Genomic DNA, 18334 nt, shown 5'->3' on the forward strand with positions numbered 1-18334 from the left:
TAAGTTTATTTACATGTTTAAACAAAGTCATACAAAAGCAAACACTTCAGAGTTTATTATAACGACACACCTTATCTTTAAGTTAAAAAAAAAAAAAAAAAAAAAAACTTAATTTTTAAATGATCATGATGTCATGCCGTCGGGGTGCTTTTTTTGGCGTTAGGTGCGCAACGTCAGAAAATGGACGCAGAATCACGTGATCTTCAATTAACGCCGATATTCAACAGCTGTCAATCAAAAACGTGGACGTGTATTTTGAACGTTTGTGCCCACCGCCACCCAAACTTTCCCACTCAAAGGACAAAATGGACGCGTTCACGCTAACTCACGTTCCGAGGACTTCTTTGAAGTCGAACACACTCTTGATGTCGTCGACGTGCTTTTTCCACGACCCATCGCCGGACTCGCCGTTTTCTTTCGCCATGTCTCGCCGCGTGGGGAGGACGCAGAAGAGGAAGAAGAAGAAAAAAAAAGACGGAGGTGGATGAAGGGGTTGACGGAACAAGGAGGAGAAAGAGCGGTGCTGGGTTCAAAGCGGTGTCTGGAGCCAAACAGACAAAAAAGTGTTGAGTGTTCCCGAGCTTCTTAGTAGACTAATCCGCGCGGTCGGGCTCTGCGTGACGAGGGAAAACACGGTACCCCTCCTCCTCGTGTGTCTCCTCCCCAGGCCGTTGGAGGTGGTGGTGATGCGGACAGGGAAGCTCGGCGGGGGCGGTGGAAGAACGCTAGGTGCCGCCGACGTCGTGAGTGACGCCCTAGCTCCGGCTGTGCGACTCCCTCGCCGTCCACCGAGGAGGAGATAGAACTAGAGGAGGAGGGGTTGCCCTGTCTCGGCGTCTTCCGTGGAAGCGTTCGCATTGCACCAAATACGCGGAAAGTCCCCTGTCCAGGGTATCCTGCTGGTTTTAAGAGTGCAATTTGGCAAGTTCAACCTCAAACGCCCTTTTTCTCATGCGCAAATTGAAACTAAAAGTTAACCCTTTGAGGGACAGTGGACATGTATTCAAAAGTTATTAGCATAGCTCATTCATTGCCAACACAGGTAAAGGTGGCTATATTGATTTGAATTTGAGGGAAATTGATGCTGAAAACACCTATTGACAATAAACGTCCAATCCTTTGAACTGGGAGGGGCTGGAACCTGGAAGCGATCATATGGTCACTTCCAGCCCCACAGTTAATGGATTGGACGTCAAATGGCGTCAATGGTAGCGAAAGAGAACTGAGGTCAAAAGATTTATAAAATTCCAAGAGCAAAATACACGGGCCACTTTTTTCACTTTTCAATTTACTTTCTATTTCAAAATTTATTTTGAATTTAATACTCACGGCTTTCTAATATGCATTTTATTGCTATTTAAATGTTTCCAAAATGGATCATTCAAATAATTTTCTAAAATATCCAATTGCAAAATTTGTGCAAGCAACTATAGCTACAATTCAATATCAAATGGGGGATGCAAAATATTGTCCCATGGGCCTTAATTGACCCTTCTCCTAAATGTTTTTTAATGTACATGAAAAGAAATCTATAACCAGGGGTGCACATAAGTGGTCCGCATGCGCACATGCGTACTGGACGTAGACAAATGCGCTGGCCCTCAACGGCTTCCATACGCTTTTGCGTACCAATGGCTAACCACTGGATTTGCGGTGTACACGAGAAAATAACTTCTCAAAATTTTGAAGAGGCAGGCCACACTGAGTAATTACTATTACTTCCGTGTTCCCCCAACCCCGTCAAAAGACAGACGACAGAGACGTCACCGGAGCTACCGAAAAAAAGGACTTTTGCTGAAAAGTGGCTACAGGAGGTACCATGGCTAGAAGCAAATGATGCTCGCACGGAAATGCGGTACAAAATGTGCCGTGAGAATCCCAATGTCGCCGATAAGAGCAGCGCATTTTATGTAGGGTCAAAGAATTTCAGCCATCCAAACTTTGAAAAGCACGAAAAAAACAGCATGTGGCAATTAAGCAAACTATCGATGTCAAACAGGACCCCACTCGCCCTATGGACAAGTGGCGGAATAAAGGTAATGAACAGCGACATGCACTGACAAACGTGTTTTTGCTCGCATTTTACAAAGCTAAACATGCACGTTCAATGAGGTCTTATGAGGAGGATATCCCACTTTTAAAAAGGCTTGGAGTTAATGTGGAAGCCGCATAATGCCCTTTATTTTGAATTGGTGCTTCTTATTTCTTTACATTTCACTTCAAAGTAATGGCAATTTTGTTGTGCCAGTTGATGTTAATCAAGCATTAATTGTTAATATAATTAATTAAAGTTAATTGGCTCTAAGTAAAGCTTGTCATAAATTTATCGCATCAGGCGGGTCGGCTCTCAAGCTCAATGAGGACCAAGTGACATCTCCAGGTCCTCCTCTGAGAACCTGGGCAAAAAAATTATGTGCACCCCTGTCTATGACTGAAACGTAACAAAAGTGGATTGTGTTATGGTTTTACTCTATGTCCACTTGATGCTACGCAGAATTCATAGGGCTCTACCTTGACAGCCCAGAAGGGTGAGGTAGCCCAAGGAAACCAGTCAACTGGGCCTGAAACACCAGCGAGATTCTGTTGAGACAAATATTTATTTTTATAGCCCTTAAACTCAAAAGAAACCTGTACGTACCAAGGTAAGGCAACTAAAGAGCAATTTTCACACAATGTACAAATGGCTTTTTTGTTGCTGTGAGCCATACAATTCATCAATAAAACCACTTACTGGTCCTTCTAAAAATTGCATATTGTGATAAAGTTTATTATTTTCTGTAATGTACTGATAAACATTACTTTCATATTTTAGATTCATTACACACAACTGAAGTAGTTCAAGCCGTTTATTTTAATATTGATAATTTTGGCAAAAACAAGAAAAAACAAAAATCCCTTAAATTTGCATATCATGAAAAGGTACTCAAAAGAAGCTACTAACCTCATCATCTGAATCAACAAGTCAACTCAAAACCCCTGCGAAAGATTCCTGAGGCTTTTAAAAACTCCCAGCCTGGTTCATAACTCAAAACCGGAGTCATGGGCAAGACTGCCGACTTGACTGCTGTCCAGAAGGCCATCATTGACACCCTCAAACAAAAGGCTAAGACACAAATTTCTGAGCGAGTAGGCCAGGGTTCACTAAATCCGGACCTTGGTGCCACTTTTCCTGTCGTGTTTTCCATGTCTCCCTCCTCCAATACACCTGAATCAAAATAATCAGGATCATTATCAGGCTTCTGGAGAGGTTGCTGATGACGTAATCATTTGATTCAGCTGTGTTAGGGGAGAGAGACATGGAAAACACGACAGGAAAAGTGGCACCGCGGTCCGGATTTAGTGAACCCTGGAATAGGCTGTTCCCAGAGTGCTGTATCAAGGCACCTCAGTGGGAAGTCTGTGGGAAGGAAAAGGTGTGGCAGGAAACTCTGCACAACCAGAAGAGGTGACCGCACCCTGAGAAAGATTGTGGAGAAGGGCCGATTCCAGACCTTGGGGGAGCTGCAGAAACCTGGAAATGGGCTACAGGTGCCGCATTCCCAAGGTCAAGCCACTTTTCAACCTAAAACAGCGGCAGAAGTGCCTGACCTGGGCTACAGAAAAGCAGCACTGGACTGTAGCTCAGTGGTCCAAAGTACTTTTTTCAGCTGAAAGCAATGCATGTCATTCAGAAATCAAGGTACCAGAGTTTGGAGAAAGACTGGGGAGAAGGAAATGCCAAAATGCCTGAAGTCCAGTGTCAAGTACCCACAGTCAGTGATGGTCTGGGCGGGTGCCATGTCAGCAGCTGGTGTTGGTCTACTGTGTTTAATCAAGGGCAGGGTCAATGCAGCTAGCTATTAGGAGATTTTGGAGCACATCATGCTTCCATCTGCTGAAAAGCTTTATGGAGATGATTTTTCAGCACGACCTGGCACCTGCTCACAGTGCCAAAACCACTGGTAAATGGTTTACTAACCATGGCATTACTGTGCTCAGTTGGCCTGCCAACTCTGACTTGAACCCCATAGAGAATCTGCAATATATTGTGAAGAGGAAGTTGAGAGAAACCAGACAACGCTGTGGATGAGCTTAAGGCCACTATCGAAGCATCCTGGGCCTCCATAAGACCTCAGCAGAGCCACAGGCTGATTGCCTCCATGCCACGTCGCATTGAAGCAGTCATTTCAAAGGATTACTGACCAAGTATTGAGTTCATAGCTGATATAATTAATTGAAGGTTGATTTTTTTTTTTTTTTTTTGTATTGAAAAATACTTTTTTTGTATTGGTCGGATGAAATATGCTAATTTTTTGAGATAGGGATTTTTGGTTTTTCTTGACTTTTTTTTTTTGCCAAAATATTAAAACAAAAGGCTTGAACTACTTCACTTGTGTGTAATGAATCTAAAATATATGAAAGTAATGTTTATCAGTACATTACAGAAAATAATGAACTTGATCAAAATATGCTATTTTTTTTAGAAGGACTAGTATATTTTAAACAATCTTATCCAGGGTACCTTCAGTGTTCAAAAGTAGAAAGATTTCCCCAAATTTGTGATTCTCTAATATCCCAATTTTCTATGTGGACTAACCCTTGTGGGAAGTCAGGATTATAGTAGTCATCCCAAATATACAATATACACACAGTAAATTCAAAATATTTTTATATTCCTTAGTAACAGTTCTTTTTTTTAGTGCAGAAAGATATTCAATTGTTGCAACACCAATCAATGATTCATTTTCATTTGATGATTAATGTGCAAATGTTGCTTTAGATAAAAGATAAAAACCTTTGATTCATCCATAGGGGTAGCTAATGAGTAGGAGCCTATCTATACCATCTGACTTCATTAATTAAAATATTATCACTTAGCAAAAAAAAGCGAGGTAACACCCTGGACTGATTGCCAGCCAATCAGGACACATTGGCAAACAGTCACACATACATTTACACATATGGACAATTTAGAGCAGGGGTGTCCAAACTTTTTGCAAAGGGGGCCAGATTTGGTGCGGTAAAAATGTGGGGGGCCGACCTTGGCTGACGTCCTTTACGTAGAACAATATATTTAAGCAAATTTTAGTAAGCCATTCAGTGTGTCACATTTGCTTTATTTTTTTTTTTAATTGAATAATTTCAACAATCTTACAACTAGCCTTTGTGGCGTTCTCTTTCGACTCTCAGGCTCTTGCAAAATACTGCTGCTGTGATATTAAACTAGCTTCAAGTTGCTTCAATTTCTCGCTGCGAATCTTCCCTGTAATCTTGCCGTACATGTCAGCGTGTCTTGTTTGGTAATATCGGCTAACATTGAAATCTTTAAAAACAGCGACTGTCTCTTTGCAAATGAGGCAGACACAGTTGTTGCGTATTTTAGTGAAGAAATAGTCCAATTTCCACCTATCCTTGAAGCGTCGGCCGTCAGTCAACTTTTTTGTTGTTGTTGTTGATTGTCGCCATTTTAGAAAATGGAAGTAATGGGTCACACGGGGTAATGTTGCTTAGCACTTCAATACCTGCAACATGAAGCAATTATCAGAGAATCCCAAAATTTGAAAAATAAGGTCCTAATGAAACCATTTTTTCAAATTTGTAAAAAGAAAAGTCAAAATGAATATGAGTAATAAGCGCTCTAATATTTATAACCCATGCTAAATCATGTTTTTTTTTTCTCTCATAGAACCTGCAAATGCATGTGTTGACTTGCATCCATCGTTTTTTTTTTTTTGTTTGTTTTTTTTTTTCAAAAAGAAATGTCAAAATTCTAAATTAGTCTCAAAATCATGAAATTTTAGGTGTATCAAATGTGATACATTTGGCAATAAAGGGTTAAAGTGCTGCTGCCTTTTGGTGGGTAAATGAGGAGCAGCATTTCGTGTGTAAGCTACTTCATATGCTGGTTGCAGTACTTCTGACCAATTTATTAAGTCTGTGTGCGGGCCAGACATTATTGATTTTATGACAGAGGCTGGGGGCCGGATGAAATTTGACCAGGGGCCGCATTTGGCCCCCGGGCCGGACTTTGGACATGTCTGATTTAGAGTCTTCAATGATTCTTGCACGTTTCAGGAATGTGGGAGTACCCACAGAAAACCCTTTTTAGCACAAGGAGAACAAGCAAACTCCACACACTGTTTCTTTAACCACCAATCTAAGAACTGTGAGGTAGATGTGCTAACTTACTTAATCTGTGCTGTCTCGTTACTTTTAAAATGTTGTTTTCCAAGAATGTTCAAAGTAAACATTGTTAAGGCCTGACTGAAATTACACCATTACCCACACAATATATGTAGAGTTCAATTATAAAAAAAAAAAAAATCAACCCAAAACTCTTTCTGTACAAATATTAGCAACTATGTGACACCTTCAACTTGTAGACTTGATTGAGATTTAAAGTCTGTTTAAAGTTGATCACAGTTTCCTGGGTCTGAATATAGTCTTTTTTTGTTCTTAAGAGAAGGTGGCTGTAAGCAGGGCCTCTTGCTGCTGATGATGGAGGGTGCCAATACCCACAGCGGGGGCAGGCAGAGCAGGTCGGCTCACGAGGCGCAGCTGAGAAAAAGACAAATAGGACAATTTGGGAGGTTTTGGAATCTATTTTGGGGCTCATAGGAAAAGACGCTCACCTTGCAGGCCAGCTGCTTCTCAAACCTGGGGTTTACAAAAGACCAGGGGCCCATGTTCTGAGGTTCTTCCTGGCTCCAGATAAACTCTACAGAGACATTTTGTTGTTGTTATAGTCGTACGTTCAAGACGAATTCGGGCAGTGACCGTTAAACTCGTAACTAAATGTACAACCAAACCAAATTAATTTTCAGCGTGAAATGAGATTCATTTGCTCCAGCACCCAAATTGCTCACATTTGTTTTTAATTGTGTGCATCCCACATACAATATTCGCACAGCACATACACTTTGACCAAGTCTCCATTCATTTGCAATGGCAAAAACATTACAAATTTCATATTTAAAAAAATGTATCTCGTCCAACACTTTTTATCCGATTCACAGAATTTACACATAAAAATTTTCAGGAGATCACAGCGCACACAAGTTTTTGACAAAAATGGTCGGTTCCACCAAAATTTGACATACATATGGCGGAAAACACAGACAAGACTGAAAAAGCAGTTTCTGCTCTTGCACTCCTCTTTAAAAGAAACTGCTGTATTTGAAGCCAAAGCAACTGGTGTGTTTGATAGAACAATGTCTATATGCTGCCATAGCAGATTCATGGCGCATTAAGCCCCCGAACTATTTTTGATATGTCAGTTTTACCCTGAAAACCCCCGTTTACAGATGTCGCGCAACCGCTTTTGTTTCAACCCAGCCATAAAACGAAGGTAATCAATTATTATTCAAAATCGTTTTTAGCTTAGAATCATTAATTGATGTGTCATATTTCGTTATAAAAAAATAACGAGACTTTAAAAAATTATTCACTCACATATTTTAGACTTCTAACAAATTATGCCACAATGAAAAAAATTGCGCCTGTAAAAAAGTCACGGATATCTACCTCATAACTGTCGCTTAATTGTATTTTTTTTGTTACTGTCACATTTTCTCCGATATGTTAGATGATAAATAATCAATCCAAACAAAATTGGAAAAAAAAAACGTTTAAAAGGGTGAATATATGAAAAAGAATATCTCGACCACTCCTTGACGTCTGCGATTTCTGCATCGCGACCCTTGTTATATTACCATGTTTCACCCATAAAATCGCCCAAAAATCCAGCTGTGGCCATTCACACTCAGTGATACATGCTACTACATAGAGTTTATGGATCGAAACAAGGTAATTACGCGATAATATCTCATTAAAGTCATAGCGTCTGTAATTGTTCTCGCGTGCTCTCACCTCCAGATAGGGTTTTGCTGTTTAAAAAACTTTTTATGCCCTCCTGTTCAAAATTTTTCTTCCCCCAGAAAATTGAGATTTTAAGCTTTCCAGTGATGTATCACACATGCAAATCAGACACCATTTTGAAAGTTGGCTAAATTGGGGGTCTCAGTGCGGAACATCAAGTCACCTGAGTGTTTTCCGCCATATCCATTTATTTCCAATTGGGGGAAAAAATCACCCAATATCAACCAGAAATGAACTGGGAAAGTGACCCGGAAACTCCTATAAATCAATAGGAAGAGACCCAAAATGAACTTAGTGCCTGCCATTGACAATAATAGGCATGCAATATAAACTGGGCTGAGAATGCTCATCTTTCAACGCCGTTGACGGTGCTAGACGTCCGATCCATTTGGGCGAGTGGATATTAATTTGCCCGTCCCGGTCAAAATGGATCTGATGTCTAGCGCTGTCAATGGTAACCAATGACTTAAATGAGTGGATAAAAAAGTTGAACTCAGATTTCCAACTATTGCGAGTGGGTCTAGATATGAAGTACTTTGCTTGCGACAATGAGTTTTTTTTTTTGTTTTTTTTTTAATGGACGTACCTTTAGCGTTAGTATACTTGTTAAGTTCCGTCTGGAGTGCGTCCAGCGGGAAAGGACACAGCTCTTCCAAGCGGATCAGCGCAGAGTCTTGCCTGGCTGCAGCGTCTCTCTGCTTCAGCAAGGCATAGTAGTGTTTTCCTGAGCACAGCACCACTCGCTGGACTCTAGAGAAATTACAAAAGAGACTTTATTTTTATTTTCTTCCCCCTTGCTAGTGAAAAAGAGATGTCAATGTTCATGCAGCAGCTTAATTTATTCTGTGACCATGATCGTAACTTGATTTATTCGCATATATAGTGAATTTTCTTCATAAAAACCCTAAAACCTTTAACGTTTTAGCCCTCGTGTAAAGGCACCACCATATTACTGTAGTAATGGTTTTTTGTACTTTTCGGGCAAGACCGACGTATCCCCCAACACGGGTTTGAAAGATGTCCCTGGCGCCATTTCCGTCATGCTGGATGCAGCCCCCTTAAAGAAAAGAACAAGCAGTCATCTCCATGTAAAGCCATTTTTAAAAGCAGACTTGAGTGATGCGCTCACGGAAAATCTAAGCAACATCTTAGGTCCGACCACAATGAGAGGTTTGCGGAAATTTCGGATCATCTGCCGCCTGAGCAGGTGGAAGTATTGAGCCGAGGTGGTCGGGTTGGCCACGGCCATGTTGACCGTGTCGCCGTCCACACCCTCCTCCTTACTGTCACACATCTAAAGGGGGCAGAAAAGCAGTCAGTTGAACCCTTCATAGGGCACTAAATGAACTCGTTGGATGTTCAACCCATTTTGACTATAAAGAGGCTGGCAGTGGCCCTCGTCAAAATGGATTGAACGTCCAGCGCCATTTTTGGATGTCTATCATTACACAATGGGTGAAATAATATGAAAGCATAAAAAAAGGAGTGTGTTAGTGGCCATAACCACAGTAAATTTGTTTTTACTTTTTTTTTTTTTTTAATATGTACAAAAATTTTATCTCTTAAGCACTAAAATTATTACTTTTTTTTTTTTTTTGAGGGATGAAGGCTTGTCAAGTCTCCACTCATGTAGTTGTTGTCCTTGTCCTTGTTGGTGTGAACATTAAGGCTACATACTGTACATTCACACTGCAGGTCAATTCTGATTCCTTTGCCTATATGCGAAACGTATTAACAATCCAATCCCAATGTTTTCAAAACAGACCTTGGTTTCTTTCATATGTGGATATAAAACAGATGTTTTTCTGATGCTTGTGCAATATGAACACTCACGCGTACAAATCAGATTTATACATCATCGACAAGTGAGATTACGTCACCACTGTTCGACAAAACAAACATGCAGTTTCAACGAAGCGGGAAAAAAACATTTTTTGCAAATCGGTTGTGCAGCACAAAAGGTTGCATGTGAATTATGTTTAATATTTTGTTCAACTTATATAAAAAATAATGTTGGTCATCCTATGTGATAAACTGAGCTATCTTTACTGTCAATGGACAATTTCTGTTTGTTCTGCAAAGTGTCTTTCAGTTGTTTAATATACAGTGCCTTGCAAAAGTATTCGGCCCCCTTGAATCTTGCAACCTTTCGCCACATTTCAGGCTTCAAACATAAAGATATGAAATTTAATTTTTTTGTCAAGAATCAACAAGTGGGACACAATCGTGAAGGGGAACAACATTTATTGGATAATTTAAACTTTTTTAACAAATAAAAAACTGAAAAGTGGGGCGTGCAATATTATTCGGCCCCTTTACTTTCAGTGCAGCAGACTCACTCCAGAAGTTCAGTGAGGATCTCTGAATGATCCAATGTTGCCCTAAATGACCGATGATGATAAATAGAATCCAAATGTGGGTAATCAAGTCTCCGTATAAATGCACCTGCTCTGTGATAGTCTCAGGGTTCTGTTTAAAGTGCAGAGAGCATTATGAAAACCAAGGAACACACCAGGCAGGTCCGAGATACTGTTGTGGAGAAGTTTAAAGCCGGATTTGGATACAAAAAGATTTCCCAAGCTTTAAACATCTCAAGGAGCACTGTGCAAGCCATCATATTGAAATGGAAGGAGCATCAGACCACTGCAAATCTACCAAGACCCGGCCGTCCTTCCAAACTTTCTTCTCAAACAAGGAGAAAACTGATCAGAGATGCAGCCAAGAGGCCCATGATCACTCTGGATGAACTGCAGAGATCTACAGCTGAGGTGGGAGAGTCTGTCCATTTGAAAACAATCAGTCGTACACTGCACAAATCTGGCCTTTATGGAAGAGTGGCAAGAAGAAAGCCATTTCTCAAAGATATCCATAAAAAGTCTCGTTTAAAGTTTGCCACAAGCCACCTGGGAGACACACCAAACATGAAGAAGGTGCTCTGGTCAAATGAAACCAAAACTGAACTTTTTGGCCACAATGCAAAATGATATGTTTGGCGTAAAAGCAACACAGCTCATCACCCTGAACACACCATCCCCACAGTCAAACATGGTGGTGGCAGCATCATGGTTTGGGCCTGCTTTTGTTCAGCAGGGACAGGGAAGATGGTTAAAATTGACAGGAAGATGGATGCAGCCAAATACAGGAACATTCTGGAAGAAAACCTGTTGGTATCTGCACAAGACCTGAGACTGGGACGGAGATTTACCTTCTAACAGGACAATGATCCAAAACAAAGCCAAATCTACAATGGAATGCTTAAAAAATAAACATATCCAGGTGTTAGAATGGCCAAGTCAAAGTCCAGACCTGAATCCAATCGAGAATCTGTGGAAAGAGCTGAAGACTGCTGTTCACAAACACTCTCCATCCAACCTCACTGAGCTCGAGCTGTTTTGCAAGGAAGAATGGGCAAGAATGTCAGTCTTTCGATGTGCAAAACTGATAGAATCATACCCCAAGCGACTTGCAGCTGTAATTGGAGCAAAAGGTGGCGCTACAAAGTATTAACGCAAGGGGGCCGAATAATATTGCACGCCCCACTTTTCAGTTTTTTGTTAAAAAAGTTGAAATTATCCAATAAATGTTGTTCCACTTCACGATTGTGTCCCACTTGTTGCTGATTCTTGACAAAAAATTAAAATTTTATATCTTTATGTTTGAAGCCTGAAATGTGGCGAAAGGTTGCAAGGTTCAAGGGGGCCGAATACTTTTGCAAGGCACTGTATACAGTGGGGCAAATAAGTATTTAGTCAACCTCTAATTGTGCAAGTTCTCCCACTTGAAAATATTAGAGAGGCCTGTAATTGTCAACATGGGTAAATGTCAACCATGAGAGACAGAATGTGGAAAAAAAAAAAAACAGAAAATCACATTGTTTGATTTTTAAAGAATTTATTTGCAAATCATGGTGAAAAATAAGTATTTGGTCAATACCAAAAGTTCATCTCAATACTTTGTCATGTACCCTTTGTTGGCAATAACTGAGGCCAAACGTTTTCTGTAACTGTTCACAAGCTTTTCACACACTGTTGTATTTTGTCTCATTCCTCCGTGCAGATCTCCTCTAGAGCAGTGAAGTTTTGGGGCTGTCGTTGGGCAAGACGGACTTTCAACTCCCTCCTCAGATTTTCTATGGGGTTCAGACCTGGAGACTGGCTAGGCCACTCCAGGATCTTGAAATGCTTCTTACTAAGTCACTCCTTTATTGCCCTGGCTGTGTGTTTGGGATCATTGTCATGCTGAAAGACCCAGCCACGTCTCCAATGCCCTTGCTGATGGAAGGAGATTTTCACTCAAAATCTCTTGATACATGGCCTCATTCATTATTTCCTTTACACAGATCAGTCGTCCTGGTCCCTTTGCAGAAAAACAGCCTCAAAGCATGATGTTTCCACCCCCATGCTTCACAGTGGGTATGGTGCAATTCAGTATTCTTTTTCCTCAAAACAAGAGAACCTGTGTTTCTACCAAAAAGTTCTATTTTGGTTTCTTCTGGATCATCCAAATGCTCTCTAGCGAACCGCAGACGGGCCTGGACATGTAGTTTCTTCAGCAGGGGGACACTTCTGGCAGTGCAGAATTCGAGTCCCTGGCAGGCCATTGTGTTACTGATAGTAGCCTTTGTTACTGTGGTCCCAGCTCTCTGTAGGCCATTCACTAGGTCCACCCGTGTGGTTCTGGGATTTTTGCTCCCCGTTCTTGTTATCATATTGACGCCACGGGGTGAGGAGGGAGTGTAAAGTCTGTGTTGCCCAACGACAGCCCCAAAACATCAGTGTTCTAGAGGAGATCTGCATGGAGGAATGGGCCAAAATACCAGCAAGTGTGTGAAAAGCTTGTGAAGAGTTACAGAAAACGTTTGGCCCTGTTATTGCCAACAAAGGGTACATAACAAAGTATTGAGATGAACTTTTGGTATAGACAAATACTTATTTTCTACCATGATTTGCAAATAAATTCTTTAAAAATCAAACACTGTGATTTTCTGTTTTTTTTTTCCACATTCTGTCTCTCATGGTTGAGGTTTACCCATGTTGACAATTACAGACCTCTCTAATATTTTCAAGTGGGAGAACTTGCACAATTAGTGGTTGACTAAATACTTATTTGCCCCACTGTATATATACATATATATATGTATGTATATACAGTACAGGCCAAACGTTTGGATACACCTTCTTATTTGTGTTTGCTTTATTTCCATTAATATTTATATTGTAAATTCTCACTGAAGGTAATAAAACTGAACATGTATGGAATTATATACTTGGCAAAAAAATGATGAACTAACTAAAAACATGGATAGTATTGTAGTATCTTTAAAGTAGCCACCCTTTGCTCCGATTACTTTTTTTGCACACTCTTGCCATTCCCTTGATGAACTTCATGAGGGAGTCACCTAAATGGTTTTTGACTTCACAGGTATGCCTTTTCAGGGTTGATTAGTGGAATTTATTGCTTTATCAATAGGGTTGGGACCTGCGTTTGCGTTTCATTTAATGAGGTGTGTCCAAACCTTTGGCCTGTACTGTACATACATATCCATGTAATCCCCGGGTAACGACGTAACCTCGTTCTCATGTTGCTGCTTCTCCCCCGGCACCGACTTCTCTTGAGAGCCCTGATCGTTTTTTTTTGTTTTGTTTTTGAGCTTGGACGGTGGAGTGCTTTGAGAGAGGCGACGCATGCGACTTGAGCGGCCATGATATCCCCCCTCTCTTACCTCCCTACTCTTTCCACAGCGTTCCTTTTCTCATAGAGAGGCAACTCACTTGCGAGTAAAGCCCGAATCGCCATTGAATATAAGGGCATTTAACACAATGTATCTCACTTATTTTTTACTTTACCTTGTTAATATGATGTATATTACATGTTTTTGGATAGCTATTTTGAAATTTAGGGGATATTCAGGGGTACTTAAACTTCATTCTGATTTATGCAGAAATTCGGGTTACATCGCCAGCATAGGAACGGAATTCGTTCATAACCCTGGAGACTACCTGTAGTGTAAAAAATACTGTATATATTTTGTAAATATTTTGCCATATCTTTATACCTCTGGAGTACAGTATTTTGTTGCTTGTTGCCTTTAACTCATTCATTGCCATTGAAAGTTATAGACATCAAATCCATTTCAACTGGGATGCCTATCATTTAGTGATCATGTTCCATTGCTAATGACGGCGATAGATGTCCAATCCATTTTGACTTGGATAGAGTGATCAGCGATCGAACGATTGCTGCCAGCCCCCCAGTCAAAATGGATTGGACGTCTATTGCCGTCAATGGCAGCCAATTGGTTAATTAAGAAGTGAATTAATTTGGGTAAACCTACTCTGAAGGCCCAGCAACATTAGTGACAATTTGGTTGTTATTGGAATTTCTGTCAGCAGTTGTGGGTTTTTTTTTCACCTGCAAAAAGCGCTCCATGCGGCAGGAGGAGTGTTCAGGTCCAGCTCCGTCATAGCCGTGAGGCAACAGGATCACCATCCCACACTGGAGCAGCCATTTGGCCTCGCCTGAAAATAGCAAAGTTTCACACCTCAAGGTCCTTGCATGTCTCATCGTAAAGTGAGCAAACGATGAAAAATGGTTTTAAGAGAATGATTTGAGTGTACCCCCAGAGATGAACGTGTCAAAGATGATCTGAGCACCATTGAAGAAATCTCCAAACTGAGCCTCCCAGATGGGCAAGAGCTTCGGCTGGGCGATGCTCATGCCATACTCAAATCCCAGCACCGCTTCCTCTGACAGCGGGCTGTTACACACCTGCAAATTAGAATGAGAACTATGTTTACTGGACGTTAGAAACACACATGAAAATTGAGTCTGGTAGTCACAGCCACTCTTGTATTACAACACAGAAGCCACTATGGCAAAAAGCACATTTAGGACAGAATATCTACTATACTGTAATCAACAATTACTAAACAATGAGAGCTTTGCAAGGGAAGCCGAGGGTTGTCTGACAATATAAAGTGACCAGTAGTGCAGTAATTGGTAGAGGTGGGAATCTTGGGGCATGTAACGATTCGATTACGATTCAGAGGCTATGATTCGATTATAAATCGATTATTGATGTAGCCACCCCACAGCTATTAAATGCTTACAATGTTTCGTACATTATAGTTATAAAAATTGTACTAAAAAATCCTCTCAGGCCTAAATAAACTACTATTTCAGTATCAAGTTAACAGTTCAAAACAGTAAATAAAATACTAAAGTCCCCATTCTGTATCAGCAGCTTTAAACTACATTAAATTATTTTAATGTTGTGAATCATCAGTTGTTTAAATTGCTCCCGTTATTGCATAATTTCCCTTCTGTCTACTTTCGACATGTTAAAGTTTTAAAACCGTTTCATCAGTTAAAGATAGATTCAAGTCAGGATTTTGCCGATTTAGGAGTATTTTAGATAAAAAGTTAATTAGGTTCGCATCATTTAAATGCTCTGCTAGAATTTTAGACCATTTTTCTTTGGCCAACTGCTCCAGGTCTCTGAGATTTGAAGGGTGACTTCTCCAAACTGCCATTTTTGGATCTCTCCACAGGTGTTCTATGGAATTCAGGTCTTGATTCATTGCTGGCCACTTTAGACGTCTCCAGTGCTTTCTCTCAAACCATTTTCTAGTACTTTTTGAAGTGTGTTTTGGGTCATTGTCCAGCTAGACGACCCATAAGACCTCCAAGGGAGACCCAGCTTTCTCAAACTCTGCCCTACATTATGCTGCTAAATTTGTTGATAGTCTTCAGACTTTATAATGCCATGCCGATGGTCAAGCAGTCCAGTGCCAGAGGCAGCAAAGCAACCCCAAAACATCAGGGAACATCCGCCATGTTTGACTGTGGGGACCGTGTTCTTTTCTTTGAAGGCCTCGTTTTTTTTCCTGTAAACTCTATGTTGATGCCTTTTCCCCAAAAGCTCTACTTTTGTCTCATCTGACCTGAGAACATTCTTCCAAAACATTTTTGGCTTTCTCAGGTAAGTTTTGGCAAACGCCAGCCTGGCTTTTTATGTCTCTGGGTCAGAAGTGGGTACTTCCTGGGTATCCTACTTTGTACTCCCTTTTTATTCAGATGCCAACGGATAGTACGGGTTGACACTGTTGTTACCCTCGGACTGCAGGACACCTTGAACTTGTTTGGATGTTTGTAGAGGTTCTTTAGCCACCATCCGTATAATCTATTGTTGAAATCTCTCGTCAATGTTTCTTTTCCGTCCACATCTAGACAGGTTAGCCACAGTGCTATGGGCTTTACACTTATTGATGACAGTGCGTACGGTAGTCACAGGAACATTCAGGTCTTTGGAGATGGACTTGTAGCCTTGAGATTGCCCATGCTTCCTCACAATTTTGTTTCTCAAGTCCTCAGACAGTTCTTTGGTGTTCTTTCTTTTCTCCATGCTCAATGTGGTACACACAAGGACACAGGACAGAGGTTGAGTCAACTTTAATCCATTTTAACTAGTTGCAAGTGTGATTTAGTTATTGCCACCACCTGTTATGTACCACAGGTAAGTAACAGGTGCTGTTAATTACACAAATTAGAGAAGCATCACATGATTTTTCAAAGGGTGCCAATAATTCTGTCCAGCCCATTTTTGGAGTTCTGTGTAAAATGATAATGATTTAATTTGTTTCCATTCTCTTTTGTGTTGTTTCGTTGCAACGAAAATAAATTAAGATATTACTACCAAAGCATTTATAATTGCAATCATTTTCTGGGAGAAATTGAGCATTATCTGACAGAATTGCAGGAGTGCCAATACTTTTAACCAGCACTGTATGAAAACGCCAACGAGTCTATCATTTCGCATCTAGTTTTTTATACATGTGATATCTACCGCAGCATTTTGAGGGCGTAGTTTGTAGCTGCTGTCGGCCGCAGTCAGGTGTTATTGTTGTTTTATCTAGCGGCATCAGGTAAACCAGAGCCGTGGTGAGTTGAGCATGATGTTTACTCCGAGCCCTTTCCACATTGCATCCCGAAGACCACGCTGTGTTTTTGTTCCGCTTTACTTGGCATATTTTAATAATCGGAATTTGAATGTTTGTGACTCGTTCTCAAATCTTCCACGGCCGAATCGCAAATAATCTAAGAGTCGGAAATTTCGCACACATCTAGTAATTAGGCATACAATATACCGACAATTCCACTAGATACCACCTTCAAAAAAACGTTCAAAGGCAGAAGTGTGTTGTTGTTGTTTGTACCTCGAGGAGCCCTGTCTGCTGTGGGCTAATGTGATTGAGAGGAATAAACATGTCATTGGTGTCTTGGCAGACCACCATGGCGTGCCGCTGACTGAAAGTGCCACGCCCCACATCTTGGCCGCTGATACGAATGTTGAAACCTGAAAACATGGCAAGAAAGACCATCAAAGAGGGAAACGCTGCCAGAGCAGACTCTCACCTTGACAAAGGAGTGAACCAAAAGCCATGGCCTCTGCCGTGGACCAGTCCAGTTTGGTGCCCTCTTCAAGCTTTTGCAGTCTGGCCTAAGCACAAAACCCATCATTAACATCAGAAATTCCACTGTGTAGTGGGAAAAAACTATTTGCCAAAATTAGTCCGAAAATGATTATTCATTCATTTCCCATACCAGTTTCAAATAATGGACAGTATCTTTGTTCATCTATTGATACCAGTTGTGTATCATCATAGCCTGAATAATTAAAGGCACTGTTGCTACAATACATACATGTATTTTCTTTAGTCGTGTTTCTGGCACAAGTATCCCTGAATTAAATCCTTTGTGCATCATGTTGAAGTGGCTTCAACTTTTCTTTAAAATCTGACACGGTCTACTTTGTTTAACTTTTAAATACACAGAATTTGTAAATAATCATTAAAACTGTATTAGTATTGTATTTATTAGGAATGTCCCGATCCGATCACGTGATCAGAAATCGGGCCGATCGCACCATTTCTCAGCGAATCGGAATCAGGTGAAATTATCGAGTTTTTAATTTAAAAAATATATTAATGATTTACTGCTTCATGCTCATCCAATGTCACTCTCCCTCCTGCTGCTTTTCTTGGTCAGCTGTGCACCTTGAGTTTGCTACTTAAATTACGAGGATTGAAAGGTTTGTAGAATTGATCTGACGAGGGAAGGCTTTGTAGCTCTACGATCAAAGGCACAAATGTGTTAATCATCGTTTAGTCAATCTTCATTGTTTAGAGGCTGTTCTCGAAGCGTGAACCTCAAAGCGTGAGTGAATTTGAGTGGACTCACTCATATGAATATATGGATGTTATGGAGAGTGATTAAAAGTATGGGCTTAAAGGGGATGCAATGAAAAGTGTGGGTGCGCCTACATTTCCTGCTGGTGCACCTTAAGAAAAAAAAATAGGCGCACCAGAGCAACCAATGCAAAAAGTGTGGAGCCAAGGCAATATACTGTATATCACAATGTTTTTTTTTATGTTTTTTTTTTTACAATATCATTCTGGCCTAATTTAAATGTATTTTT

At 40.6% G+C, this 18334-nt stretch overlaps 2 protein-coding genes across 4 annotated transcripts in view; both read right to left on the reverse strand.

Annotated features, from left to right (window-relative positions):
- camk1db (calcium/calmodulin-dependent protein kinase 1Db) overlaps nucleotides 1-767 on the reverse strand; it is an 80742-nt gene extending 79975 nt beyond the window's left edge. The window contains exon 1 of the mRNA XM_057835651.1: nucleotides 330-767. Within this exon, the coding sequence (XP_057691634.1) occupies nucleotides 330-424 (95 nt within the window). The 5' untranslated portion in view covers nucleotides 425-767. The remainder of the gene's footprint in view (nucleotides 1-329) is intronic.
- An 882-nt stretch (nucleotides 768-1649) lies between these two features.
- dhtkd1 (dehydrogenase E1 and transketolase domain containing 1) overlaps nucleotides 1650-18334 on the reverse strand; it is a 34940-nt gene continuing 18255 nt past the window's right edge. For all 3 annotated transcript variants that reach the window (XM_057835649.1, XM_057835648.1, XM_057835650.1), the window contains exons 9-17: nucleotides 17272-17356; nucleotides 17073-17212; nucleotides 14475-14625; nucleotides 14269-14375; nucleotides 8987-9151; nucleotides 8832-8914; nucleotides 8444-8607; nucleotides 6612-6697; nucleotides 1650-6537 (exon numbers count right to left, since the gene is read on the reverse strand). In XM_057835649.1, the coding sequence (XP_057691632.1) occupies nucleotides 6436-6537; nucleotides 6612-6697; nucleotides 8444-8607; nucleotides 8832-8914; nucleotides 8987-9151; nucleotides 14269-14375; nucleotides 14475-14625; nucleotides 17073-17212; nucleotides 17272-17356 (1083 nt within the window). In that variant the 3' untranslated portion in view covers nucleotides 1650-6435. The remainder of the gene's footprint in view (nucleotides 6538-6611; nucleotides 6698-8443; nucleotides 8608-8831; nucleotides 8915-8986; nucleotides 9152-14268; nucleotides 14376-14474; nucleotides 14626-17072; nucleotides 17213-17271; nucleotides 17357-18334) is intronic.

This window comes from Corythoichthys intestinalis, chromosome 5 (genome assembly GCF_030265065.1).
Source record: "Corythoichthys intestinalis isolate RoL2023-P3 chromosome 5, ASM3026506v1, whole genome shotgun sequence".
NCBI lineage: Eukaryota > Metazoa > Chordata > Actinopteri > Syngnathiformes > Syngnathidae > Corythoichthys > Corythoichthys intestinalis.